This window comes from Trachinotus anak, unplaced genomic scaffold, assembly GCF_046630095.1.
Source record: "Trachinotus anak isolate AG129_WGS33_773 ecotype Australia unplaced genomic scaffold, CSIRO_AGI_Tana_v1 ptg000024l, whole genome shotgun sequence".
In the NCBI taxonomy this organism is placed as follows: Eukaryota; Metazoa; Chordata; class Actinopteri; order Carangiformes; family Carangidae; genus Trachinotus; species Trachinotus anak.
The window spans coordinates 15,308,006-15,335,492 of NW_027273875.1; the positions used below are offsets into that span (position 1 = coordinate 15,308,006).

At 41.8% G+C, this 27,487-nt stretch overlaps 1 protein-coding gene across 2 annotated transcripts; it reads right to left on the reverse strand.

Moving 5' to 3' along the window:
* Positions 1 to 2,045: 2,045 nt before the first annotated feature.
* On the reverse strand, positions 2,046 to 27,176 carry robo4 (roundabout, axon guidance receptor, homolog 4 (Drosophila)). 2 transcript variants are annotated; one of them, XM_071461104.1, is made up of 19 exons: positions 26,870 to 27,176; positions 21,141 to 21,467; positions 19,335 to 19,492; positions 17,859 to 17,979; positions 17,515 to 17,653; positions 16,937 to 17,064; positions 14,243 to 14,358; positions 13,921 to 14,152; positions 13,681 to 13,802; positions 13,337 to 13,508; positions 12,974 to 13,171; positions 12,783 to 12,825; positions 11,682 to 11,794; positions 10,619 to 10,945; positions 10,330 to 10,434; positions 10,026 to 10,173; positions 6,780 to 7,013; positions 6,198 to 6,547; positions 2,046 to 3,353 (listed from the first exon to the last, which is right to left on the reverse strand). In XM_071461104.1, exons 1-19 carry the CDS (start codon positions 27,069 to 27,071, stop codon positions 3,172 to 3,174), a joined length of 3,417 nt encoding a protein of 1,138 aa, XP_071317205.1. In that variant the 5' UTR covers positions 27,072 to 27,176; the 3' UTR covers positions 2,046 to 3,171. The 2 variants fall into 2 exon arrangements, with proteins under 2 accessions (XP_071317205.1, XP_071317206.1); XM_071461105.1 differs by lacking the exon at positions 26,870 to 27,176 and adding an exon at positions 23,501 to 23,784.
* Positions 27,177 to 27,487: the final 311 nt, after the last annotated feature.

Genomic DNA, 27,487 nt, shown 5'->3' on the forward strand with positions numbered 1-27,487 from the left:
GCTCCTGTAATCACACTAACTGGAGTGGCTCTGCTTTCTATTAGCATGTACTATTCTGAACAAGGTTTCAAATCAATATGCTGTGAATGCACTGTGCACACTCTTTTGCACTGGCTTGGAAATATCATCTGTTGTTGTATCTATTGTATCCTGATGTTATATTCCCTGTGTTATATTGTATTTGACTCCCTGTAGAATCCTACTAACCTCATTTCCCCACAGATCAATAAAGTCCCATCCTATCGTATTAATAGTGGAGCCAATAAAGTTATTGGATTTAAATGACTGACTGAGGGTTTTAACTATGACAACCTGAGAATTTAAATGTAATCCAACAAACTGCTAAATGATTTCACACAGATAGGTTACACATAAATGTTATATAAAGTGCTTAAAGGGGTCTAGTTTCATGAGCAGGGTCGTGTCACATTATCTTTTACAGGCTGGCCAGCTAATAATCCTCACACAGCTAGGCCCATGTTTATATGTCTGGTCTTAGAATGGTTATTATCCATTTACTGAAATAACAGACTACAGGAACGACATGCTGTAAATCTATGCGAGTGTGTGTCCGTGTGTGTGTGTATGGTTACAGGCCATGTCTAATATGGGTCATTGGTTTGCTGACATGCTATATAAAGCTGGTATTTTGGCATAGACCAAAATCTGTGATGCACAAATCCCAAGGGCAGTTTGCGCGTGTGTGTGTGTGTATGTGTGTGTGCATATGAACTAATAAGATGAGCAGACATACAGTAGTGCTTGATTCATTACTGAGTGAGCCTCTACAGTGTGTGGTCTGGTCTGTCAGTGAGTGTGTGCTGCTCAGTGGGGCTGGGGGCTTCATGTAGAAACATATGGCCTTTAGTGAAAGAGACAGATGAAGGATAATCCCTTTGGCAGTCCAGTCCACACACACACACCACACACACACCACACACACACACACACACACACACACACACAGACAATTAATCCAGTATAATCCTGCATATAGATTGTAAAGGCAACACAATGTATTAAAAGGTTAAATCAATCAATCAATCAATCAATCTATCAATCTATCAATCTATCTGTCTATCTATCTTTTAAATGAAACAAAATGAAAAAGAGAAAAAACATGGCAACAGCTCCAACCTTGTTCTTTCACATTTCTGAACTGAACCAAAACCCCGCTCCCCTTTTGAAAAGGAAAAATAAAAGACCCCTGTATTTCACATTCCCTCATGTTTTTCTCAGCTCTGGTAATTATGGACTGGTTTGGGGTTTTGATTGCTCCACACATAAATTGTGACTCTGGCCTGGCCGTTCCTGTGCAGCTTATAAATGAAACAGACAGCAAAGCACTTCTTAGCTCAACATTCCCAGTCTCATTTGACCCGAGTAACCCAGATACAAGACATGGATTACTCTGAAAAGAAGCGTGCTGTGCTTTGCAGCTGCACGACATGCACTCATCCTCAACACAAAGCCATTGTGGAAATCATATTAGATTTACTGTAAGAGTATCTGCTGGGCTGCACAGCTTTTCCTTCTTAATGTGACTCAGCCGAGGTTTGATTATAATGTGAAGCCAAGTGTGTGCAAATGTTTTAAACATGGAGAAACCACGTGAAATCTTTTGGAGAGAAATATTAGTTACCCACAGTTAAAAAATTGCACTCGTCCCCCTCTCTGTAAAAACAAAACATAGATTAAGGTTTAATTATTCTCTCCAATGGGTTTGTAATTAGAAGCCATTATCAGGTACTGCAGCATTGTTTACCTTGGTTAGTCAAGCTAAACAGATGAGGTCTAAACATCACCTTCATGCTCTACATAGCCATTAAGAACAGCAGGGGTCAATTAAAAACCAGCCCACAGGACACAGAGGGGCAGCGTGTGTGATCTAAAGATACTTCGCTTCCTCCACTTCACTTCCTCTCGCAGCACAATGACAAACCCCCAGCGAGAAACTGCAGCTACATCCTGCAGAGTGGATGTTTGCTTACAGCATCTGAAGGGTGTGAGAAGGTGTTTTTACAGTAACATGGCAGACAGCATACTAGAAATGCCACAAGGTGTTTATTTCACAGCTCAGCGAGGTCACGTTCCACATGTGAAATTTACTTCAACCAATACAAAGATTTTATTCAAAACTATAAAACACATCAAAAAAATGCAAATTCTTACAAAATGTAAAACTTTGATTCTTCTACCATTAGTGAATTTATATTTACATAAAATCAGCAAGCATCCAAAGACTAAGCTACGCATACAGCACTTTTATACATTTTATTCTCACTAAATTCAAGTGAAGGTAAAGCGCTAAGTTAGTTCAAATAAATGTGAATAAAATGACTTAAAAAATAATGTTTTCTACCTCTGCTATCGTGAACTACTGCATGTTTTGCTGCAAACATTGTGTAACATTAAAAAGTGGACAGGCAAAAATAATCTTATAATATAAAAGAATTCCCAGGATGTAAATTCAATCACCAAAGGAAAGAGGAAGATGGAGTCTGATCTGGACTGTGTTTAAAACTCTTTAAATAACATCTGTTGAATATGCTGCATATTTACATGTGAGCAGTAAATCAGTCTGTACAAAATCACTATGCTACAGTGTGTTTGGTAGGACTAATAAAATCCTGCAACAAATATATGAGAAGAAGAAGCAAACACGTGCTAAGAGGAAAACTCCTGCACTGTTTCCTCCGCCTAATGACTGCGTTCTCACTGTCTCACTGCTTCCTGTCTTTGTGTCTGTCTGGCCTTTTCAAATCACACTGGGTGAGAGCATCCTGAGGGAACTATCTCATTATCCACTTCTCTAATGAGAGGGGGGGAAATAAACTGTAGGAACTCAGTGGAAGTTATTTGAAGGATGCAAAATAGTAGATGGACTGCCCTGAGGTAAAGTGGGGAGAGTTTTTCAGACAGCAGACGTGCAAAGATGTAGCAGAGGTGTCCACACATTGAAGAGTGAGCTCCAATTATATTTCAAATCCAGGTATTTATCTGCTCACGTCTGGGAGGTCACTTCACGTCTGAACTACTCAGACCTCAAAATAGTTACAAGCACTTTCATGATGCATAGATGTTGCAGCATCATGTCTGGCCCTGTTCTTGTCTCGCACCGCTGTGAGGTGCTTCTGAGGGTTGTTTCTGTCGCTGTCCTCACAGAGCTCCTTAACCGTTAAAGGGTTTGGTGTTTCTGCCAGGATAGTGGGCTCTGTACTGAGCCTCCATTTCCTCCACCCAGGCCATGCTCCAGTCCCACGCAGGAACAGGCTCCAGCTCCCCGAACGCATCGCCTTCTGCACGAAATGATGGATACAAGGCGCTGAGGGGGGAGGCCGGTGGAGAGAAGTCTGAACACAGGAGACATGCATTTCAGTCTCGAGCAGGGGAATTATATTAAAACAGAAACACTTTTTTTCCTTTTGGAGGAGGTAACAGAGTAAGTAAACATTTCAAGACCTCTGAGGGGCACCGTTCACACTGATTCTCTGAGGAAAAGCTAATTTAGTAGCTTCTTTGAAGCAGCAGTCTGTCACTGAAAATAAAACTGTTCTCATATATTTGAGGCACCGAAACAAAAAGAGCCATCTTACATCAGCCACTCTGGATTCTGAAGTTACCGGCACATTTCAAAGACTTCAGAAGACGTAGCTGTCCAGGATTAATAATAGTTCATTCTAAGCTGAAGGCAAATGGACTGCACCTGTATAGCGTTGTTTGAGTCTTAGAGGCCACTCAAAGCTCTTTACAAAATGTGCCACATTCACTCTTTCACTCACTGATGGAACAGCCATCAGAGGCAAACTGGGGTTCAGCATCTTTTACAAGGACCCTTCCACCCATGGACATGTGGAGGAGTCAGGGATCAAACTGCAGACCTTCTGATGAGTGGACGACATGCTCTACCTCCAGAGCCACAGCCGCCCCTCTGCCAATTCATGTGAGAATGTTAAAGTGTGGAACTCACTGAAACAAGCCTAACTCTAACCCTTCAAACCTGGTCTCTGCTTAAACACCTTTTGTTTTGGTAAATGTGAAGCTGAATATCTTAACTGCTGACAACACGACGTGTCAAAAAACATACCAAGGGACAGTATTTTGTACCAATCTGGATAAAAATAATCAATTTTTCATTTTGTCCACTCATGTAAAGGCCCCTCTTGCAGTAACATGAACAAATGTTGCACACGATTCTCCGAATTTTAAAGATGGAAGCTGGTCACAGGTCCTGATCAGCAGGTTGCCATTGATCCCAGGTTTTGGACTGATCAAACTTTAATATCAGTCACCGTGGGACTGAATGATGAGCAGCAGAGAAAACACTCAGGGGGGGGGTTGCACGGTGTATTGCTGTATGGGTGAAAAATAGCTGAGGTAGACAACAGCCAAAAGTGAGAGTTTGGCAAATGGAATAGCTGAATGGTGCCTGCTGGGGAGAGCAGACTGACTGATGACGTGATAAAGGGGAAGGATGACTCATCAGTTCAATTTACTGACAGCCAGTAAGTAACTATAAGCCTACTCCTCAGATTGACTAAATGTCTCTGTCTCCTGAAGCAACAGATACATGCACGACCACAGATGAACAAAACCTACTCAGACATGTATGTGCACACACTCTTAGGTGAACACACACACACACACACACACACACACACACACACACACACACACACACACACACACACACACACACACACGTGTTAGAGAGGAGTACGTAACCTCCAGACTGGTACTAACCTCTTTTTTCTTCAGAATCATGAACATGTGAACATGACAAGAACACACACACACCTAACTTGTGTTGTGTGTTTCATGGTTCTGTTTCCTCTTTCCCATCAGTCCGTGTGTTACCAGCTGAGATCAGCTCTTAGACCGAGGGCGCCATCTAGTGGAGGAATGCAATACACGCAAGAGGACAGCATCCTCTCTGTGAGGAGCCTCACTCTGTCAGTTGTCATTAATCAAGCTTTTTTTCAAAACCTTAACACAGCGGTTCCCAGGTTGTGGGTTAGATCCTCTACAAGGAGGTGCATGAATAGCTGTGGTTTTAAATATTAATGGCTATTTACATCCCTCCGGACCTCCCTATCTGGCTACTGCACATCTTTGTGAAAAGTCCTGATGGAAGCAGAAAGAAAACATGCCTCGATACACCAAAATATGTTTGTTTTTTTCACTTTTCTCTCTGTGATTTCATAAATAATCTTACCTATAAAAAAGTATTGTTAAAAAAATATAAAAAACAAAATAATAATTGGTGGAGAAATGTAAATGGTAGCAAAGGGCTTTGTTTTAAGGTTTCACAGGGCACAAATGTTGTGAGCCACTGCTTTAAAGGAGAAGTTTGATACTGTTCTATAGTTTTCTTAGACAAAACCAACAACGAATAAATGAACAGTTGTGCGTGTGTGTGTGTGTGTGTGTGTGTGTGTGTGTGTGTGTGTATCACAGGCCTGATGTATCTTATTCCTCTGTACCACAGAGGTCCATTCTCTAACTATTACAAACATCAGTGACAGTGTTACTACTTGCTCCTTCATTACCCTGCCTATGATCACTGTACTTTAGCTTTAGTCACTTCACCATCCTGCAGACATAAATATGGGCTGCAGGATGGTGTACTGATGTTTGTTTGGACAGGTGTTTTACAAAAGTACTGAAAGAAACTGTACATTTATGAACCATCGTGAAAGGTTCACATCTTCACTCAGAAATAATGGGCTGGTGAAGGTTTCTGCTCTTTTTTCATGATTTTTCACAGAACAAAATGTGTCATATGTTGACTATCAATCCTTCTGATGCTAACTCTGATCTGTGATTTTTGGCTATATGTAAAAACAATATAAGAAAGAACACTATAGTATGTTTGTGTTATATATCACATCAAACACTTTCTGCTCTTCTCACTCAAACACACTTTCCAAATCACAGCGTGACCCGCTCCTGTTTACAGCTCGCACGATTAGCCGTTTAACCACTACATAGATATTGAGAGTACACATGAAGAACAGAGAAGTGGGATTATGTTGCAGGAGTCGTTTCAGTATTTATCCAGACTGTCAGGATGTGCTAAGGACAAGACTGAGGTCCTCTACTTACTTACTAAGATGTGAAAATGATCATCACATATGATTTTTCTGATTTGCGATGGGCATCAGTCAGTGACCAAAAGGGATTCCTCCTCTGCTCACCTGACAAAGAGGCTCCACTCATACTCTCTGCTGCCATAGTCAGCAAGCGGGCAAAGTTGGCACTGTCGTTGGTGTAACAGCTGTCCACAGAGCTAATGAGGCTGGTGCGGGCGCTGGCCATGTTGCCGTCTGTGACTGAGCTCCAGGTGTTCCACAGCGAGCTGTCCCAGTCGCTGTAGCAGGAGGAAGGTGTGCTCTGCAGGCGGGCGCGTCGCAAGCCGATTGGCAGAGCTTCTGGCTCCTCAGTGACGGGGTCATCCTCCAGATGTGTGGAGCGAACTGGCCCACAGAGGTAGCCCAGGTTGGGGGAGAAGGGGAGGGACAGGGAGGGGCGCTGCTCAGGCAGGGCACTGCAGACACAGAGTGAGGGCATGGTCAGCTAATTAACTAAACTCTGAACTAAACTGACAGAGAAAGAACAAACGGTTGAATTAATGTTAACATCAACACAGCATTACAGCTGTTAACATTGACCGTTTCTTCTAAAACACAAGATCTTTTCTGCACAGTTGTGCAACGCTCTTGGCCAGAAAACAGAGTAAAAACCAGCTGCATTCAACACCTGTCTGCACCATAATGTACCTGCATCTCTCTGGTTTAGGGCTGAGCTCCAGGTACTGTGTGGCTTCCTGTGATGTCAGAGTGCCATCATGCTCCTCATCCAGTGACATGGAGTATGATGCAGTAGACAGGTGGCTGTAGGAGTGGCAGCTGTTGTTGTTGTTGGTGAGTCCTGGTTGCAGATGGTGTCCTGACGCAGCAGACACCGACTGGAGAGAGCCCATGTCCACTGTGAGCTTTGTGGACCGACTGGAGCTGAGGAAAATACAAGAGCTACATGTAGGAATGTGTTTTTTTTTAATAAAATTTTATCTTTTTTATGTGTTCTTAAATTATGACGATCATCAAGAAGCAGTGTGCTCATTTTGCTTTTTAAGCTCTGAAGAAGTCACCTAGTGCTGAAACGTGCTGAATTCAGTTTACGGACTAAAGTCTGTTCTGCACAGCAAAGTGCTCCTGTCTCTCTGACAGTATTTTGGTACTGTATGTTTACTGACTATGACTATATCATGTTTAATCCATACACAAACACAAATGCAAACATAAGTGTGCTGTGAGTTACGTGCTGGACAACAACAACATTTCTTGGCAAACAGCAGCTGGACATAGTGACGTCCTGGTGTTTTGTTGTTGCAGAGGTTGCCAGGTAACCAGCAGTTTTTATTAGCTTAGGACAGAGCCAGGGTCACTGTTTCCCCCTGCTTCCAGTCTTTATGCAAAGCTAATTTCCTGATGGCTCTAGCTCCATACCTTATGATGCACATATATACGTGAAAATGTATCTTCTCATCTAACTTGTGGTGGAAAGTTACTGTGACATGTTCTACCTTAATAACCTGATACCCTTTGGTTAGCAATGCTGAAATTGCTGCCACAGTAGTTGTTTTGATGACCACATTTTGCCATGATGACACACACAGACTCACAAAGTAAAAACAATACCAGTAACACACTGTCGCAGCTGACAATGACTGACAACAATATAGTAAACCAACACTTTTCTTTCTTTGCGCACATGGACTTCCTGATACACTTTGCTTTGTGGTTTCTCTGTGTCCTGTGTTTCTGAGTGTTTCCATTCAGGTGTAGCCATTTCTTGGGCCTTTCAGCAGGACAAAAACATACTCAAAGGAAGGAAGTTTAGGTCATCTCTGCCCGATGATGCACTGCCGTGATTATATGAGAGGGTGTAACGCAGGAAGCCTTGTTTGATAAGTCATTGGCACTGGGGTACTGGGGAATGTTCTCCTTCTGCTTCTATCAGGGCTTTCTACAAGGATATGAAGTAGGCAGCCAGTGGGGCTACTATTAATTATTTACACTGTACTGTTTATATATACTTTGTCTTGAGTGTTTTAGCTGACACAATCTGTAAATAGCTATTAATATTTAAAACCTCACCTATTCCTGACTGAGCAGAACATTCATTCATGTGTCCCTGTCTGGATTCTCTGCCCACTCGATAAATCAAAGTACGTTTGTGTAATTCAGGTAAATTATCAAGGATCTAAAACTAAATCACACCCTGCATTAGTAAAATAACTGATAAGGTTACACATTTGATTCAATATGGCATCAGTTTTAAATTGAAATATTCTTCACAAAAATTAACTATTTCAAACTTAATTATTACTATACTTGATCAACTACACTACTACTCTAGCTTCCATCTTTCCTCTCACTGTACTTCTCTGTTGATGCACTCCACACCTATGGGCAGTGAGCAGGTCTGATTTAAAAATGAATGTTCACTTACACACAGAGCAGGAGAAAATGACTCAATGATGTGATATCAAAAACATAAACCGTGGTGAATATTACTGCAGCAAGTTCCATTACATCATATTCTATTTTATTTATAAAATGATTTGTTGCATCTGATTCTGCCATTAATTTGCATAACTGGTCAATGGCAAAAAATCCAAACTCATTGGAGAACTCTTTAGTGTGATGCTGAGGCACAGCTACATTTTCCTCATATGACACAGGCCTGTTATTTTGACAACACCGTCTGTTTGCAGTGGCTGTGCTGTAAAAAGCTCAGTGTAAATAAAGATAATTCATTCATGAAGCCTGTCAACGTCTGTGTGGTGTATATGGAAGATGCATCGCTGTCATTGGACCTTTTAAAGCTGACTGTTCAATCATGAAGTCGCTAATGAGGACGTCGCCTGTCTGCGCAATCAGTGCAGGTCTTAATGTGTTCTGTCATCAATTATTTTGTCAAACACTGAACACAACTCACTGCTAACTACTGACAGGACACAGCGTCTCAGCTGAGTGCACGCACACACACACAGACACACACAGACACACACAGACACACACACACACACACAGACACGCACAGACACACACACACACACACACACACACACAGACACACACACAGACACACGCACACACACACGCACACAGGCACACGCACACAGACACACATGCACACAGACACACACACACGCATACAGACACACACACACATGCATACAGACACACACACGCAAACACACACAGACACACACACAGATGCATACAGACACGCACACAGAAAGACACACGCATACAGACACGCAAACGCACACAGACACACACACACACAGACATGCACACACACACACGCACACAGACACACACGCACGCATACGCACACACACACACGCACGCACGCACACAGACACACACACATGCACACAGACACGCACACAGACACACACGCACACAGTCACAGACACACAGACAGAGTCATACAGAGCATGTGATGTGGGACTAATAGAGACAGACAGACACATTTCTGCATCATCATTTGTTTTGAAGTGGAGACTTGTGGTTGTAAAATATGCACACATAGCGAATCACAGCTTAATCTAAACTGTTTTATAAAAATGAAAAATCAATATAATAAAGAAGCCAGCTGGATAGTCAGTGCTTATGGAAAGCTCTGCTTCAATCATCTTCATCTCACTACACTCAGCTGCACTGGAGTGAACTGGTATTCTATATATGAAAGGATTGTAGGGGACGTAATGCACCTTGCAGGTTTATTGGAGGTCCTCATCTCCAGGTCCAACTCTTCATAAAAGTGAATAGGCAAGAGCCTCATCAACTCAGCACTGATAAATCTGATTTGTCCTGCTGCTGTTTGCTGCAGTCTTCCATTACACTGCCTCTTCATCTGACCTGCATGATGCTGCACAGAAATGAGTGGTGCAGCTGCAATGTCTCTTCTCCACTCTCCACTCTGCAGTCTGAGCTGTGTGTTTGTCTTACCCTTCGTCTGAGGTCAGGCTGCGTCTGTCCGTGGTGTTGTCTATGGGCATCGGTGGAGGTGGGGGCAGCATGTCCACGAGGTGTAATGATGCAGAGTAATGCAGCAAGCGAGGACATCCAGCAACATTACCACAGTCTGGATGTCCACCTGGACGGACAAGTTGTAATAGAATAAATAATAGTTACTAATTATGGTTAACAAGCTATTGCATTATTATTTCAAACATGTTCCAGCTCAACTATAAACACCACTGGTGAGACAGGAGCTTGTGTCAGTAATATAAATGAAGAGATTTGGTCATACCATGTCGGCCTGATGGTATGTGACTGAGTCTCTGTTTGTAGACATTGGACGGACAAGCCTGGTTTCTGGTCACCACTAAGGGGACACTGTTCACTGCATGCAACTCTGGGAGGGAAGGAATGAGGGGTGGGAGGTTCAGTGTATTTCCCAATAATCTATTTTGATACTTTACAACCAAAGCTGTCCGCGTTCACATGATTATACTAAATGCATCAGAAGTTGAGGTACAGTAACATGGTGGCAGATATGAACAAAGTAATCACAATCTCAACTATCCTCCACTATTTACCTTGTTTGCTGTGGTTTTTTTCCCATGATTCCCTCAGCACACCCATCTTGGGCTGGGGGCGTATGGCCTGTTTCCATGGCAGCACCTCACGGCTCCCTAGGGGCGAGCTCTTTGCGACAGGCTGAGTGAATATCTGGATGGTCTCAGCTCCTTGCTGATGTGGCGGACCATGTGGCATTTTAGGGCGACGCCCAGGACTGTTAAAGGTCTTGAGGCCATTGCCCATCAGGTCCACATAAAAGGTGCCATAAACACCGCAGCTGTCGGTCACAATGGGGACAGCTGAGTCCAGGCAGCTGGGGTCTTTCTTGGATGAGACTGGGAGGCCTAATGAAACACAGAGGAGTAAGTACAGACGCTCTACAGTCCAGGTGCACATTCAAGCTAATGAGATTTACTGTCCTTATTCACAAGTAGTAAGTCACAGGTGAGTGTCAGAAGTGATGACATAGGCAGACTGTGTTGTTTTTCACAAGTGTTCAGTTCATTTATTCCAGTACAAAGAAAAAAGTTATCCACTGTGGCCTTTTCCTCCTGATTCTCTTTGTGACTCATTAAAAACCATCCAAGACCAACAGCTGTAAACTTAAACAGGTCACTGTTGCTGTTGATTGGACAGTTTTGGTGACATCATCCTGCTTTAACAGCTCCACAATGGACCCACCTGGGGAAAACAAATTCTGGAGATTGCCAGAAACTCATGCAGCGCATTTCTGTGTGTCATGGAGACTGTTACTGTTCACTATCTTTTTATTGAGGACCTGGTAAAACATGTCACCAAGGATACCAAATGTTTTTTGTCCTTCATACTCGGACCAGTTTTTTGGTCCAACTCCACCAGAGTTTGATTGACAGCTTTCACACCATCCTAAACAAACTGAATGAAACAGCCAAACGCACCAGAGTTCATCTGCACCAGACAGATTAGCTGATAAAACCAATGTGTAACCAACAGCTGGATAGATTAGCATTTATATTAAGTTTGCCATGTATGTGAGGCGTTAGACCATCAATTCGTCACGTTTACATTGTTCATCTGTGCCAATGTGCCACCAATACTCACTGGTGCTCCTGATCCCGGGATGTTTCTGACCTTGGGCCCATAAGTCCTGATACTTCTGGCTGAAAGCAGGTCTCCAGCCTCCAGAGATCCATGGGGAGTCTGGAGCTGCCATCCTATAGAGGAGATGACACATGTCAGGCCACAAGGAGGTAAAGCGCGTTAACAAAATTGAAGTACTGAAGAAGTTTTACAAGGCTTTAATACTGTCTAAAGTGAAAACACTTTATTATCCCTGTGTCATTTAGTCTATGGGTGGAGGACATGATGTATGTCAGTCTATCTAAAGGTAACCATATACTGTATAATATAATATAATTAACTGTTCTGCAAATTCAGTTAAGAAAAGTTTGAAAATAACCACATCACAAGTCACACTCCTTTTAGCAACAAGTAGTGAACTGGATGTTAACACCTTAACATAAAAGCTTAATTTTAGAAAAATGAAATAAAAAAGTGTAGGTTGTCTCTTTTTTCTTCTCTTTTTTGTCAACTCCATTTCATATCTTAACAGTCTCAACCTTTTTTACATTAAACAATCTCAACACATTTTAATTCAACACCTCCTTTCCTCTTTCTTCTCTATTTGAGTTGCAATGATTGGCTGAGAAGCATCATGTGACCAGTACTGTGAAGGTGAGAAAGGCTGTGCCGGTTGAAATAGAAAGTAATAATTCTCAATAATTTATGAGTTATAGGCCTGGGTGCAGATGGGACAGTGTCTGGGTCTGGACCTGGAGCATGTTCCGTCTTTTATTGACTGCAGCACAAAGGGAAAGGTACTGCAGTAGAAACAGTGATGTCAAATCTCTACCAGTGGACACGATTGTTACTGATGGTGTATGCCATCATATTGCCCAACCCTAATTCAATCTGAAACTACAAAGACAATGATTTCTAAATCAATTGAATCTAAGGTTGATATGAGACCAAAACAACTTGATTTTAAACTGGAGCTATCAGATTTTACTTACTAAATAACAACTATCATAAAACCAGATTTGGCTTTAGCAGTTTAGATTTATTCCTATGACTTCAGTCTCATTTACATTTACATTATTTACATTTATAATCACCAAGCTCTGCTAGTTTTGTCTATTTTACCTGTGCTTAATAATGAGATCTTCATTGGCCAGTCTTCGCAAACCTATGGGGAAAAAAACAACAGCTAAATATATAGAACAGCTCTTTTGTTCTTCTAACATGACTTAATCACTTGTTGTCCTTCAGGTGTAGTGGGTTTTAAGTTTAATGTTTTTATAATGAATATTTTTTTGACATAATATAATACACACCTTTCTTCTTGCCATGTCCTGGCATCAGGTGGCCTGTCCTGCTGTGGCGTCTGAAGAGGCAGACAGCTGCAACCATCAGAACACACCACAGGAGGGCGCCAACGCTGCCGATCAACACCGGGTCCTGAAGCAGGGCCAAGACCTGAGACAGATCTCGTCTCTGGCCGTCTGACTCAGGGGGACCGCCTACCTGTGGGTCTGAGAAACAAACAGGAAGCAGATGACATCAGTTATGGGGTCACAATAACCTCTCCTCTTCAGTGTGGTTGATATCATGCCGAGGACACAGGTCCAATTTTATCCGTTCAGTATCCTGATGTAGAGATTAACAGATATATTGTCTTTAAGTGCCTGTTTGCTCACTGATGACAAATCCATGAGGGTCACTCAGCATTCCTACTCCAGCCCCGTTGACAGCTGCTATGGTGAGCCAATATCGTTTCCCTGGTTTGAGAGCAGAGATGTCGAGGCTGTGTTGGCTGCTATCCACCGTCCAGTTCTGGTACTGCTGCTCCTCAGACTCCACACACCACACCTGAGAGGAGAAACAGCTCATCAATGTTTTTATCTCATGGTTAAAGTTCTGCAGATGTCTGTCACAGCATATTGATGACATATAACAGGAGATGATGTTTTGCAGTTGTAAGGAAGTGACACTCCATCTGAACGTCAGGACCTGTAAAGTAGTGCTGTTCTTGGGTTATTACCTGGTAACCCTGGATGATACCGTTGTGGGTCTCATGAGGTGGAGGCTCCCAGCTCATGTGGATGGTGTTATTAAGCTCATGGCTCACTGTTATGGACACAGCCAGTGGAGAGGCACTGGGAGCTGTATAAGAAAGTTAGAGTTTACGATTCTCTCCCGAACATGGTTGTAATGTGTTCTCATGTTGTTGTTGATACCAAAGGAGAAGACACAGATACTGTCAGATTAAGTCATTTCTCACCTGTCTCTGGGACTCTGAGATACCGGGTGTTGCTCTCCCTTCCGTACAAGTTGCTCCCATAGGGACGGACTTTGAACTCGTACTTGTAGCCTCTCTTTAAAGGCCCCACCTGAGTCTGGAAGCTGGGCAGTGTCACCTTCTTTGCAACCCAGTCCGAGCTGGCGGGCAGCAAAGAGCGATAGAGAACCTCAAAGCCGTCAAGGTAATGTGGCTGAGCTGGGAGGAACTGGAGCTGCTCAGAGAGAGAAAAACAACATGGATCACACACCTGAAATATTCACACTTTCTCTCAAACGCCCTGAAACAAACAGCTTTCACATACCCTCCATTGTACGTGGGATATGTTGGACCCTGGGGACACGATGGTGACATTTTCCAGAGCCACTCGCAGGGCTGACAGCTCTTTGTGAAGGTCTCTCTGGATCGTGCTGACAGCCTCTGAAGAGACAAGAGTTTTATTTCGACTCATTTTTTGCATTTAGTTTAACAAGTGGACGCATGGGACAAGCTTTGTTTGAAACAAACAAAAGACCAATATATCCTTATATATTACCAAAATATCATTTTGAACGTTATAGCTTTTTTGCCAATAAAAGCTTTAAGTCCTGTCTGTATAGTCTCAATTTTTGTGCTTCTCTAATTAGATAATGTACCCAGCATCTATGTATACGATGTACCTGTTGTGACACCTGATGAAGGTTGTTAAGACATGGCAAATTCCTGTAGCAGCAGTAAGTGAGATGGTGTGCAGGATTTTTTCACTTTTATTCACTTAATGTAGTTATACAGTGGAGGAAATAATTATTTGATCCCTCACTAATTTACTAAGTTTGCCCACTGACATAGATGCGAACAGTCTATAATTTTAAAAGTAGGTTCCTTTTTACAATGAGACAGAATATCAAAAAGAAAATTCAGAAAACCACATTATATAAAAGATATAAATTGATTTGCATTTCATTGAGTGAAATAAGTATTTGATCTCCTGCCAACCATTAACAATTCGGGCTCCCACAGACTGGTTAAATACTCCTACTCCTTAGATACACCGAAAAAAACTTGTTACCTGCAGCAAAGACACCTGTGTCAATCAGTCACCTGTATAAAAGACACCTGTCCATGCAATCAATCAGACTCCAACCTCTCCACCATGGGCAAGACCAAAGAGCTGTCTAAGGACATCAGGGACAAGATTGTAGACCTGCACAAGGCTGGATTGGGCTACAAGACCATAGGCAAGAAGCTGGGTGAGAAAGAGACAACTGTTGGTGCAATTATTCGAAAATGGAAGAAACACAAAATGACCATCAATCGACCTCGTTCTGGGGCTCCACACAAGATCTCACCTCGTGGTGTATCACTCATCATGAGGAAGGTGAGAAATCAGCCAAGAACTACACGGGAGGAGCTTGCTAATGATCTCAAGGCAGCTGGGACCACAGTCACCAAGAAAACCATTGGTAACACACTACGCCACAATGGATTAAAATCCTGCAGTGCCCGCAAGGCCCCACTGCTCAGGAAGGCACATGTACAGGCCCGTCTGAAGTTTGCCAATGATCACCTGAATGATTCAGAGAAGTCTTGGGAGAAAGTGCTGTGGTCAGATGAAACCAAAATCGAGCTCTTTGGCATCAACTCGACTCGCCGTGTTTGGAGGAAGAAAAATACTGACTATGACCCCAAGAACACCGCCCCCACTGTCAAGCATGGAGGTGGAAACATTATGCTTTGGGGGTGTTTCTCTGCTAAGGGGACAGGACAACTTCACCGCATTGATGGAAAGATGGACAGGGCCATGTACCCTAAAATCCTGAGTGACAACCTTCTTCCCTCCGCCAGGGCACTGAAAGTGGGTCGTGGATGGGTCTTCCAGCACGACAATGACCAAAAACATACGGCCAAGGCAACAAAGGAGTGGCTCAAAAAGAAGCATATTAAGGTAATGGAGTGGCCTAGCCAGTCTCCAGACCTTAATCCCATACAAAATCTGTGGAGGGAGCTGAAGCTTCGAGTTGAGAAGCGACAGCTTCGAAACCTTAAGGATTTGGAGATGATTTGATGATTCCTCCTGATATGTGCACAAACCTGGTAATTAACTACAAGAAACATCTGACCTCTGTGTTTTGCCACCAAGTACTAAGCCATGTTTTGCCAGGGGATCAAATACTTATTTCATTCGATAAAATGCAAGTCTGTTTGTCTTTTATTTAAAGTGATTTCCTGGATTTTCTTTTTGATATTCTATCTCTCACTATTTGTGAGAGATAGAATCGTGAAGCACTAATGGACCTCTGAACATTTGCAACCGGACTGCAAGGAAACATTATGGTTCTAAAAAAAATAGCTGAATAATTATTAATACATAGCTTTATAGGCAACTATAGTTTATTTCTGCTGTAAATATCTTGAACTTAGCACAGTCTATGTTGTCTCTTTCCTCATTTTTCCTTCCAATGCCCTAAACCACATTGTACTGATCTAAAGTTAAATTACTGGAAGTTGTGCCCATAAACGGTGACACTTCACATCTGGCTGGGCCCCTGCCCAGCTCTCTACACACACAAATGTAAATAAATAAATAAAATAAAAACAATTCTGTCAAGTAAAGTACCCAGTCTGTCATTGCCACCATTCAGCCTTTGTCATCAGTACCTGATCCCTGTGTGAGGACACTGCCTGAGTGCTGCTGAGAGGTCTGGCTCCTTATTTTCATTCACAATGAAACACAGACAGAATAAACTCACAGCTCAGTTTCTGTTTGTTTATGTTCTCTCTCTCCCTCTCATGTTCAGGCTCGTTTGTGTGTTGGGAGGATAAACAGCACAATCACCCAAAACTTGAATTAACTGATTTGCAAGGAGGCAATTGAACCTACAAACAGATTAACTTGTTTGTTTGTACTAATGGTGTGTAGAGAATAATTAAGCTTAGCACTCACAGTCTCAGTTGGCCAAAATCATCTGTGGTGCAAAAAAATGTTTGGGAATCTCTGCTTTCTCAGTCTTGATCTTACCTTCAACCTGTAGCTGTGCACTGGCTGTGACCACACCCACATCATTGACAGCAGTGCAGGTGTACTTCCCAGCATCCTGGCCTGTCACATAGTGGATCTGGAGAGTCTGGTCTGGGTTTACCAGATACCTGTATGTACACATAAAGCAGTTTGTCTCAGATTTAGTGTCCCAGTGATCTGTCAGAAAATAAGTGACATTTAGATTTGGCAGCCGTTTCATTTGGTTTCATTTTCAACCCAGAATGTCAGGACAGAAATAAACCCGGAGGAAACTTCCTGCCGGCTTAGAGACAAGTAAAATATCTTAAATGTGTGTATGGCAATGTGAAACAGGAAATCGTTAAGGACATTTTGAAGTGCACGTTCAGCCTGATGTTTCAGCAGTTAATAAGAACAGCTGCTTAAATTGGTGCAGACAAACCAGAAACATTTGATGTTGTATCTTAATTTTCAATTCCAGTTTCTTTGAGGGAAACTAAGAATTCAGGAGACGACACTGTGAAATAAATACGTCCTGTTCCATAAATCAGCACTGATGAGTGGCCTCCGACTCTCTGTGTTTTGTCATACTGAAGTACCTGCCGTTGGGCAGTGGCCCCTGCTCTCTGCTCCAGACCACAGAAGGTGGAGGATCACCTTTAGCTTGGCAGTAGAAGTGGGCAGACTCCCCCACTCTCACTGACACGTTTTCTGGCTTCAGCACCAGAACAGGTTTGGCTGCAATGGAAAAGAAGAGGAACTCAGTAATGAGCTTTACTGTATGGCTCCTCAGTGTAGATTTGTTTGTAGAGGTTGTGATCTTTTCTTGCTGAGTAAAAAAAACAAAAACCTGCAAAACTTCTTTAAGAATATGGGAATATGGCTACATGCAAAGCTGGTGCTGTGAAAGCAGTTCTAATTAGATATGGGAATGTTGTCTCACCCAGCACAGAGAGCCGAGCCGCTCTGCTCTCTCTCACCCCCACAGTGTTACTGGCCACACACACATAAGCACCGGAGTGGTTCCTCTCTGCAGGAGCGATGATAAGCTTTCCACTCAGCTCCTGCAGCAGCAGAGTGCAGGAGAGAGGAGGAGGAAACACACAGGACACACAGTTCACAGTTACAATGCAACAACTTCACATGTGATGTGTGTGTCTTTGAGCACAAGATAAGATGTGCTGCAAATGATCTTCAGCTGCTCTGTTCTGCATGAACTCCTCCTTACACAGTATCTTTGCCTTCCCCAGTGGAAACTTTCAGCTTTGTCCTGCCGAGTGTCCATGTCTCTGACAGACAGGTTCTATCACAGACTACACCCTGTCATCTCATCAGGGTTAAAATTCTGGAACAATCAAGTCAAGTCAATTTTATCATATAGCACCAAATCACAACATAAGTTATCTCAAGGCACTTTCCAAATAGAGGAGGTCTGGACCTTCTCTTTATCGTATTTTTTACAGAAACCCAACAATTCCCACCAAGAGCAAGCACTTGGCAACAGTAGCAAGGAAAAACTTCCTTTAAGAGGCAGAAACCTCGGGCAGGACCAGGCTCAGGGTGGGCAGCCATCTGCCTCGACCAGTTAATAACTGAGGGGCACATTAAAGATTTCATTGTAATGTTAATCCAGTCTGAGTGAGGCTAAATCCAATCTGCCTGTTTTGAGGTTCTCCATGTCGTTAGAGTGACATGAATGTCTGTGTTTGCTTTCTGCTAATTTTCAACTGGCCGTTGTGGATTACCCACTTTTGAATTCATCATGTGGTCACCAAACTCTAACAAAACACTCTACAGCTCTTTTCTGACATGGAAGATGTAACATTGCTGGATTAATTTATCTGCAAAGTGAGGTGACGTCTTTTTGTCCTTCACAGGTGTAAGTTACATAAATGCTTTATTCAGACGTGACAAGACTTTGGTGCAGTTGGTTAAAAAGTAATAATATGAAGGAAAAGGGTGTTTTGTGTTTTCTATGCATCACTGATGGATAGTGACCATCACTGACCTCTGCTTCACACAGGGAATCCACTAATAAAGCTTCCTAACAAGCTCATTAATTATGAGAGAACCCTGCTGCCTTTTTATAAGAGACTCTCATTTAACCTTTATTTCCTCACAATCTGTATGTAAAACATTTTGGTGGATATTCATGATTGGAAAATACAGAGGAGTGCTGCTCTGACTACTATCGTGTTTGTATGATGCGTTTTCTTCCATCATCTGCCCTTCACAGCGAGGAAAAAAAATATTTTATGGACTGATCTGACGGTAGGAGAAAATGTTACATGTCAGACATAAACAGACTGACACCCTGACACTTGATTACTCAAAATCATTAATTCATTTTTATATTTTATTATTTTTGTTTTATTAATAGATAAAAAATCATGACATTGCATGTCTGACAGGGCCTTACAGTGTAGCGGTGGTCACTGCTGTTGATGGGCAGGCCGTCCTTCTTCCAGATCAAGTTAGGTTCAGGGTGTCCCACTGGGGGGCCACAGTTTAAGACAGCCACCTCCCCCTCCGCCACCTCCACATCAGTGGGCTGCACACTGAACTCCTCCTGCAACACTGCAACAACTCAGAGTCAACTCAAGAGCCACGGACACACTGAGCTGTCTGGGAAAACAGTTCTGAGGAGACATGAAATACATTAAATGTCACATGAACACATATTCATTGATCATTCTGCGTCTATTTATCCAACATATGTTTCCATCAAAAATCTGTCCACTGTTGTGTGCACCTTTACATCTTTTTCCAAAAAGACTAGAGTAAATGTCCCAGCTTGCACAGCGGCGTTCACATTTTTTATACATACATCAGTAGACATGCCTGCAGCAGCTCCAAGTGTCACAGCCCTCACCAAGCATCCCTGTGACTGAATGGTCTCTATTCATTAGCAGCCACAAAGGCAGGCAGTAAAGCAGCCCTGACATCATTTAAATGACAAAGATGACAGTAAACACTACATTCAACTAGAGCTGCAACTGATGATTATTTTTATTATCCAATGATCTACTGATTTCTTTTGAAATAATCGACTGAAAGCAGGAAGACTTCATTTTAACTTTCCAACATGGCCTCTTCACTGCAGCTTCCAGCTCTGTGTCCTGTAAGGACTCAGAGGCAGGCAGCAGCTGCTGCATGTCGACTGCCTCATTGGACACAGACGAGTAAATGATGAGGGTCTGAGGTCAATTAGCACCACAGTTTGACTCCGTCCTGTCCAGCAAACATTGACATTGTACCTCCTCTGTCACTGTCACCACACACATTTTCATCAGCCCTCTGCATGTGTGTGTGTGTGTGTGTGTGTGTGTGTGTGTGTGTGTGTGTGTCATCTCTCAGCCCACTCCTCTAAAGGAGGAATAAACTTTTCATTAAGTGTAAGTGTTGAAATAGCTACAGGTCATCCGCTCTGCAAAAACATAAACACGTTATGGTAAGAAAGGTTCTAGAAAAGGTAGAGCATGCAGTGACCATACACTGTTATTACAGAGGAAAAGAAAATAAATCTATAGACACAGATTTTCAGAGGCCTTTGGGGCTTAGGGCCTTCTTCAATCTAGATGGTTAACTTCATATTTAGAAGAAAAGTTTTACACTGCCATTAAATCTCTTAATTATAGTTAAATAAATATTGAGTTATACAGCACATTGATCATTTAGCTCTTCAAATGAAATCCTGTAACCTGGAGTTTAAAGTAATGATTTGATTTGAAAGCAGTACACTGCTTTATGCAAATCATGCATTTCTAGTAGCTGAGCATTACAAGTATCTGATAGATCAGAGTTAAACACAAATACACAACAAATCATGCATTTTGTTTGGTTGTCATTTACTGACCAATATTGATATTAATTAATTTTTTTGGATGAGCACCTGAGGGTATTAGTGTTGTGGCTAACTCACTGGGATCAGTGCTGAGAAAAGGCAATCTATTTAGGAATCTGTGATTCCATACATTACAGACAGCTGCAGAAGATTTATGTGTGTCTCTTGTTTCAGATGATACTTCTGGCATCAGGTGGTTCTGTGATCATGTAAACTGTAACACACCTCACAACAAAGCAATCTGATCATTGATCATCATGTGAGAGAAAGCAGTTTTAATCAGAGATGCCTTCAGACTAAGATGAAGTCTGCAGTAGTTCGTCTTTGTTGTCGGAGGTGGAACACACTCCAGCACTATATCCACACACGCCCCAGTCTTACCTGCGATATGCAGCGATGCATTACGACTGGTGGCCTTCCCTGCAGTGTTCCTGGCCACACAGGTGTAGACGCCCTCATGTGACTGACCACGCCTGCCCCCTCCTACGCTCAAGAAGAAGAGGCTGCCCTCTGACAAAACCACAGGCTGCCACTGCCCGTCTCCGTTTGCTTTCTCCAGGGGCTGGTTGTTGCGCAGCCACTCGATGGTCGGCTTCGGGCTGCCATCCGCCCGGCAGGAGAGTGTGGCAGGATTCCCCACTTTCACCACCACGTCAGAGGGGTGGTGGATGATACGGGGCGGTGTGTCCTCTGCATGTGCTCTGGAACCTGAGGAGGAAAAAGAGCGAGTGACATACTGTTTTCTGTGGTTGTATTTAATGGGATTTAGAAAAGCTGAAAAAGCTACAGCAATTCAGAAAGTTGCCTTTGGTTCTATATGATCCTCACACTTTCCCCTAAGAGGATGATTATTTAATGATCATAACAATATCATGGATGTATTTATCCCAAAAGTTCTGCATTGCATATTCTCAATTATTTATGTTTGATATTCAGGTTTTAATGCACACAATATACACACACACCACCTTGGAGTTCATTTAAGTGGCTACAGAACCAACACAACAAACAAGTTTAAGCCTTGCTACCAACAAACAATGCCTATTTGCAGCCAGCAGCAGTGGAATGCCATTGTTTGAACTTCCCATGGAGTTGGATGACCACACTAAAGGAAACGGGGAAACTGTGATCAGCTTCCTGATAGCAGAGGAGGCTAGAGAGTCTCAGGAACATCAACCACAACAAAAGCAGACTGGAACTCCCCCATCACCGCATATCCGCAGCAGAACAAAAGACGCTCTTCAAGAGGAATTTCAGTCCTGACTTTTTAAAATCTTTTGCAAAGTAAATATTTTCTTAAGTGAAGACAATTTTAGAAATGGTTATAATCACTCTATGTGAAAAAGACCACTAAGTTTAACAAGATTTGGGAGAAGTAGTTCAATTCTCAGACCCCTCTTCTTGTCTCATTCAAGCCGTATATAAAGTTGTAAACTATGTGCTGCCTGGTGCCTGGGTAATTCAGAACCGGACACAGCTAAATCCTTACAAAATAAAATATGGTGCCAAAAATGAGAGGTGGAAAAAAGAAAATAGGAAAAAAAAGTATTGCCAAAATATCAGGAGCCCGGGAGATGTTCATGATATTAGAAATGTTAAATATAATCCTAAACCTAAAAATATTTTTGACGGCCTTGAATGGGAAGATACTGTCAAAAAAGGCTTGTACTACTTGAGCTGGTCATTCATTCACTATGGCCGGAAATGCCTTCAAATTACAGCCAACAATAGCCTGTTTAACCTCATTGTCACTTTGTCTCATCACATTCTTAGTAAAATGAAGATGTAGACGGAACATCAGTGTATATCCCTATTCAAATATTTGATAGTGCATTCCTACAAGCTTTTTCTCAGGAGGGAGGCTGAGGATGCATCTCACCCCCCAGACCTTAATGAAATGTCAGTGTCTCAAATTATTTTGATACTGAAAGTATTCAAACATGTGTGGCAAAGCAAGGTGGGGCAGCAACAAAACACACGCCTCAGGCTCAAGCCTCCTGCTTGAAAGGAGTGGTTGAGTAAGTGATCAACAGAAAATTAATTAGCAACGGATCTGACAGTTAACTGTCGAAGTCATTTTTTTAAATGCAAAAAATTCACTGAGATTCTCAAATGTGAATATCTCTGGGGTATGGACAGAAAACAAGCAATCTGAACACGTCAACCTGAAATTGTTATTTTTCAGTATTTTCTTACATTTTATAAACCAACCTATTAGAAAAGAATCGGCAGAAAAAATCAGATTTTACCCAGTAAGGCACAATTAATTATTTATTGTTACATTATTGTAGCTGGACATTCAGGAGACATACTGTAGACTGTAACTTTCGTGTTCAAATACTTGACGCTATCTACAGCCAACACTGCGACCTTCAGGCACTGCCTCATAGTTGGGAAGGATTACTTCAGTGTTTTGACAAATCAAGCTTTAATGCCTCTGTTTTTGCTTTTCTTAGATAATGTATAGAGTGTAGAATATGTTCTACCTGACGGGTCACTATTATCCCCTAATGGATCCCATCAGGACCTTTCAGGTTAAACACCAGCGCAGATGATGTTGTGGCGCTGAAGACAGTGAGCCCTCGGCAGCAGCAGCCGAATGTGTAGCTAGTTATGATACCTACAGTATTGATATAACCTAGATAATGGGCTTTCAAAGCTCAGACAACACTGTAACTATCACAGTTTGTTTACAAGTTAGACGAGTCAACACATGAAATGATTCAGAAACTCTAACTTACGTGACAGAAGAACAACTCCACACACGGATAACAACATGAAAACACCTCTGTTCATCCTGAATAGCGAAGTCAACTGTCATCGAGAGACTCCAAGTTAGCTGATAAATAACTTTTATTAGGCTAACTACGTAGCTAAAGAAGTATTGGTAATCTAACCGTCTCTGTCTAAAATTTACTTTAACCTTAAACAGTTTTATTTTTTAATTAAAGGGCAACTTCAAGTGAAAAACTCCTGTCCCATAATGTAACTCGTCGCCAGCTTCATTCGCCCTGTCCTGCGGACACACTAACGTCAAGTTAGCGTAGTGACATTTAGCTTCCTGTAGGATGAGTTTTCAAAATAAGACTCATCCTGAAAAAAGTACATCCCACAGTCTGCACGTAGTTATTACAATTAAAAAAAACTCTGTCATTTGATTTTAACCTAGTATTCTATATGGTTTTGTCACACGGCAATCCTAACAGTATTTTTGTTTTTACTCTTTAATCTGCGAAAACGTGTCACAATTTAAAATTTTGAAATTCCGCTAGCTTCCGTCATTCTTCGAGACTTGACAGACGCAGTGGCAAAACGCGATATGATGAGTTGTATTCATGAGCTTAATGAGTCTCACTACATTCAAATTTTGATCCATCCATCTGTCTGTCTGCCATCAATAGCTGCCTAAAACTACCCATTGTTTTCTTTACATTTATGTTGAGAAGAAGCTGAATTTATTTCAAACATGTTCAATTTCGCCGCTTCCCTGGACTAGTTTCCACGTTTTCTGGGGTTTTGTCATACGTCACTGTGGGACAACTGACTAACTGAAGTTCAGTAGTCAAGCTTAATGAGGAGGGTCTACGACAGCCATTTAGACAACTGCTGGGGAAGGAACATGTAACTATCACTCCAAAAGACTATAAAAGTTCATTTAAAAAATATTGACTAATATATATTTTCTAATGACCATGGCAAACACATCAGCTCTCCCATCTTGGCTTTTTTTTTTTTTTTTTTGATGTGACAATTTGTGGCAGCAGCTCTGTCAACACTGCCATGAAACAGGAAGTTCAGAGTCTCTCTTGTTTCCAAACAATAGAAGGAAATTATGCATCTCTCACTCATGCATTGACTTCACAAAGTATTTCAACCGTTAGTGAGCTTGTGTTGGGGTTGGGCCTCTGTCTAACAGTTTAGTAATCTTATAGATTCATGAGACATTTTTCCTTGAGTTGGTTTGTCACAATCACCTGAGTTCACTGAATTGCAAATAAATTTACTTAAACTCTGTAGGTAAAAATAGTGGATTTGTGCCCCAATTCCATACAACATACTCATTTAAAGTAAGCATTAGAACATGGTGGAAAAGTCAGCATAGTCAAAAAAAAGTTAGTATTCATACAAAAAAAAAGAAAAAAGAATTGTGGTGATGACAGGAAATGGAGCTGCTACTTAAAACTGCACAAAATGATTCATTTCTTGCAGGACAAGGTACAAACTCTTCTAAAAAACTTTTACTTTCTCTCCCTGATGTTTAATTAGTGCCTTCTTAAAGTGGAACTTCCTCTGATGTGTGACTTATTGTATAGTTTCCTATTAATGTAAAATGTCAACATTTGTTGATCTCTTGTTTGCCAACTGCAAAAGCAATTTAATGGGTAATGCACGGCCTTGGGAATAAGTTCCACTGTACTTACTTTGATGTGATGGTATAAGGTATAAAAATTAATGCAATTTAGCTTAAATGTAAAAAGTTACTGCCAAGTTCCATCACAGCAAAGGAAGAGCAGCCGAGAAATAAGTGCTAAATAACTACCACGAGTTCATTCCTTCCAATGGCTCACATAAATAAAGTATTGTTTAGTGAACTGCTCATTGTGGGGCTCAGAAAGACCCGGGCTAGGTGATGGATGTTTATATTGATCCAACAACCCAGGCTTGATGGCCCCGGCATCGGCCAGCTTTCAGTCTGCAACAAAAGCTTTAGAGAGGATGAAGGATGAATCCCAGCTAAACACAACTCATGGGAATGGTGCTGGGCTGAGATGTGGTGAGGAAAGGAACCTCTTTCAGGCTGTGGACCAAAGGTCAGGAGAAGTGTAGGAGCGGGCAGGGAGGGCGGGGTGGAATAAGAAAAAGAAAGAATGTGTCAGCCAGGAATTTGATAAAAAGTGACTTCGGAGTAAATTCAGAGTGTAGTTTAAGTGTGTTTGGTAAAGGACTCAACAATCCCTGTGGACATGAATGAATGCTTTGAGTTAGTTTAAACAAAAATGCATTGTGTGTATTCTGTGTTTATCATATATATATGTATTTGAAAATGACTGCAAAATGTGTCTGTAAATTTGCTGTCATTACAACTCAAAATTTAGACGTGAGCATGCCAGTGTTAAGTTCTATTAATGCTTTTTTTTGTTTACTCAGCTATAACATGATTATGAAGCAGATGGTTTCTCTACAGCATCAAAACAACATTTAAAAAAGTTCTGCAGCTGTTAAATCTTTTATACAGCACATTTTTCATTTGACTTGAAATACTGACTTTCATCAGCGACAGTTTAACCCCAGTGTAGTGTCTGGCCTTTTTAACAGCTCAAAAATAGGATGTAACAAATAATTTTCCCTAATTATATGACACCTTCGTATGATTCTGGACTGATGATGTGTTTCAGAAATCTGCCATAGAAAATGACACATTAGCTCTATTTGGAGTCTTAAAGACACCAGCTGCAAAACTGTTAAATACAATATCTGTGAGCAGTAATGACAGCACCATCCCTCCTAAACAGCACATCAGATTAACAAGTTACAATTTTTTAAAGTTTGAGTTTAACCTCTTTGGATTTTCACTGCCCACACATTAAAACATACTGTACATTTATTTGTCTGTAGTTGTTTATATGTAGCCCAACTAATGGATAAAACAAGAAAAATATTTCCCTATTTGGTGTAATAATACTAAATAATAATAAAGTTATTATTACTGTTTCTTTTCACTTTCATCCAGTGTACAAACAGTTTCTGGCAAAGGGAAGAGTTACTACTTTGATTTTAATAAATCCAGAGAAGAAGAAAAGTAAATATTTCAAGTGTTTCAAAAGCTGATAAGTTAGTTAAAAATTTACAATTACTATTATAATTTTTTTTACACATGCAACAGTGGGGTGTGTGGGCTCCAAACAATAAGGAAGTAAAGCAGGGTTAACAAAATAACAAATTATCAAGTGACTCAATTCAGCATCTTATCTTATGGTGAGATGCATTCAAGGTCTACCTATTGTCTGTCACAGGTTTTCCCTTTACACCGACATGCACAGGGCTGTATTGCATAACAGTAGAACAACATGAGTCTCCAGCCTGAGAAGTCGTGTGGGTTGAGAGCTCACCTTTTCTGCGGTGCGGCCTGCTCCTGTGAGGCGTGTGCTGGTGTCCGACACTGTGACGAACATGCTCCTTGACCCGGGTCTTTGACCTCTTGTCCAATCCTGGCTCTGTTGTTAGACAGATGTCTTGGCACTTGCACCTCTGTGAATACTCTGCCCAAGTGTAGAACCAGGACAGACAGAGAAGCCACGCACTGACCCGCATCTTCAGTCCACAAGTCAACACTTCCTGGGTGCGAGACCAGAACCCTTACCACACCAGCTCCACCGTACCATCCATACCCTCAGCAAGTTCCCTACTGTGGCGCTCCACCAACGTTCAACATGTGACCTGCCCCCATCCACCACTTGTTATTTGGAGATAGTTTAACGGTATGTTTTCTTCATATTCCTCAGACATGGCTGTGAGCTCCTCTTCCCTCCCTCTTTAATTTGGCTGCTCCTGGTCTCCCCATCTCCCTCCTCTTTGGGTTCTTTTTTTCCTCCAGAGGAGGGAGACACTGGGGGGGAAACAATGATCAAAAAACTAGTTTCAGACCTCATGCTGAGCGAATAGTGAGGGGAAGGGGACCAAGGGGTACTGTCTTGTCCAACAACATCTGTGCCATTCATTCAGCATGG

Coding starts and splice junctions, on each gene's coding strand:
- robo4 (XM_071461104.1), bottom strand. CDS start 27,071: ATGCGGGTCAGTGCGTGGCTTCTCTGTCTGTCCTGGTTCTACACTTGG. Junction 19,493..21,140: donor TGCATCGCTGCATATCGCAG/GTAAGACTGGGG, acceptor GAGTTGTTGCAG/TGTTGCAGGAGGAGTTCAGT. Junction 7,014..10,025: donor AGCCTGACCTCAGACGAAGG/GTAAGACAAACA, acceptor TATTTTCCTCAG/CTCCAGTCGGTCCACAAAGC.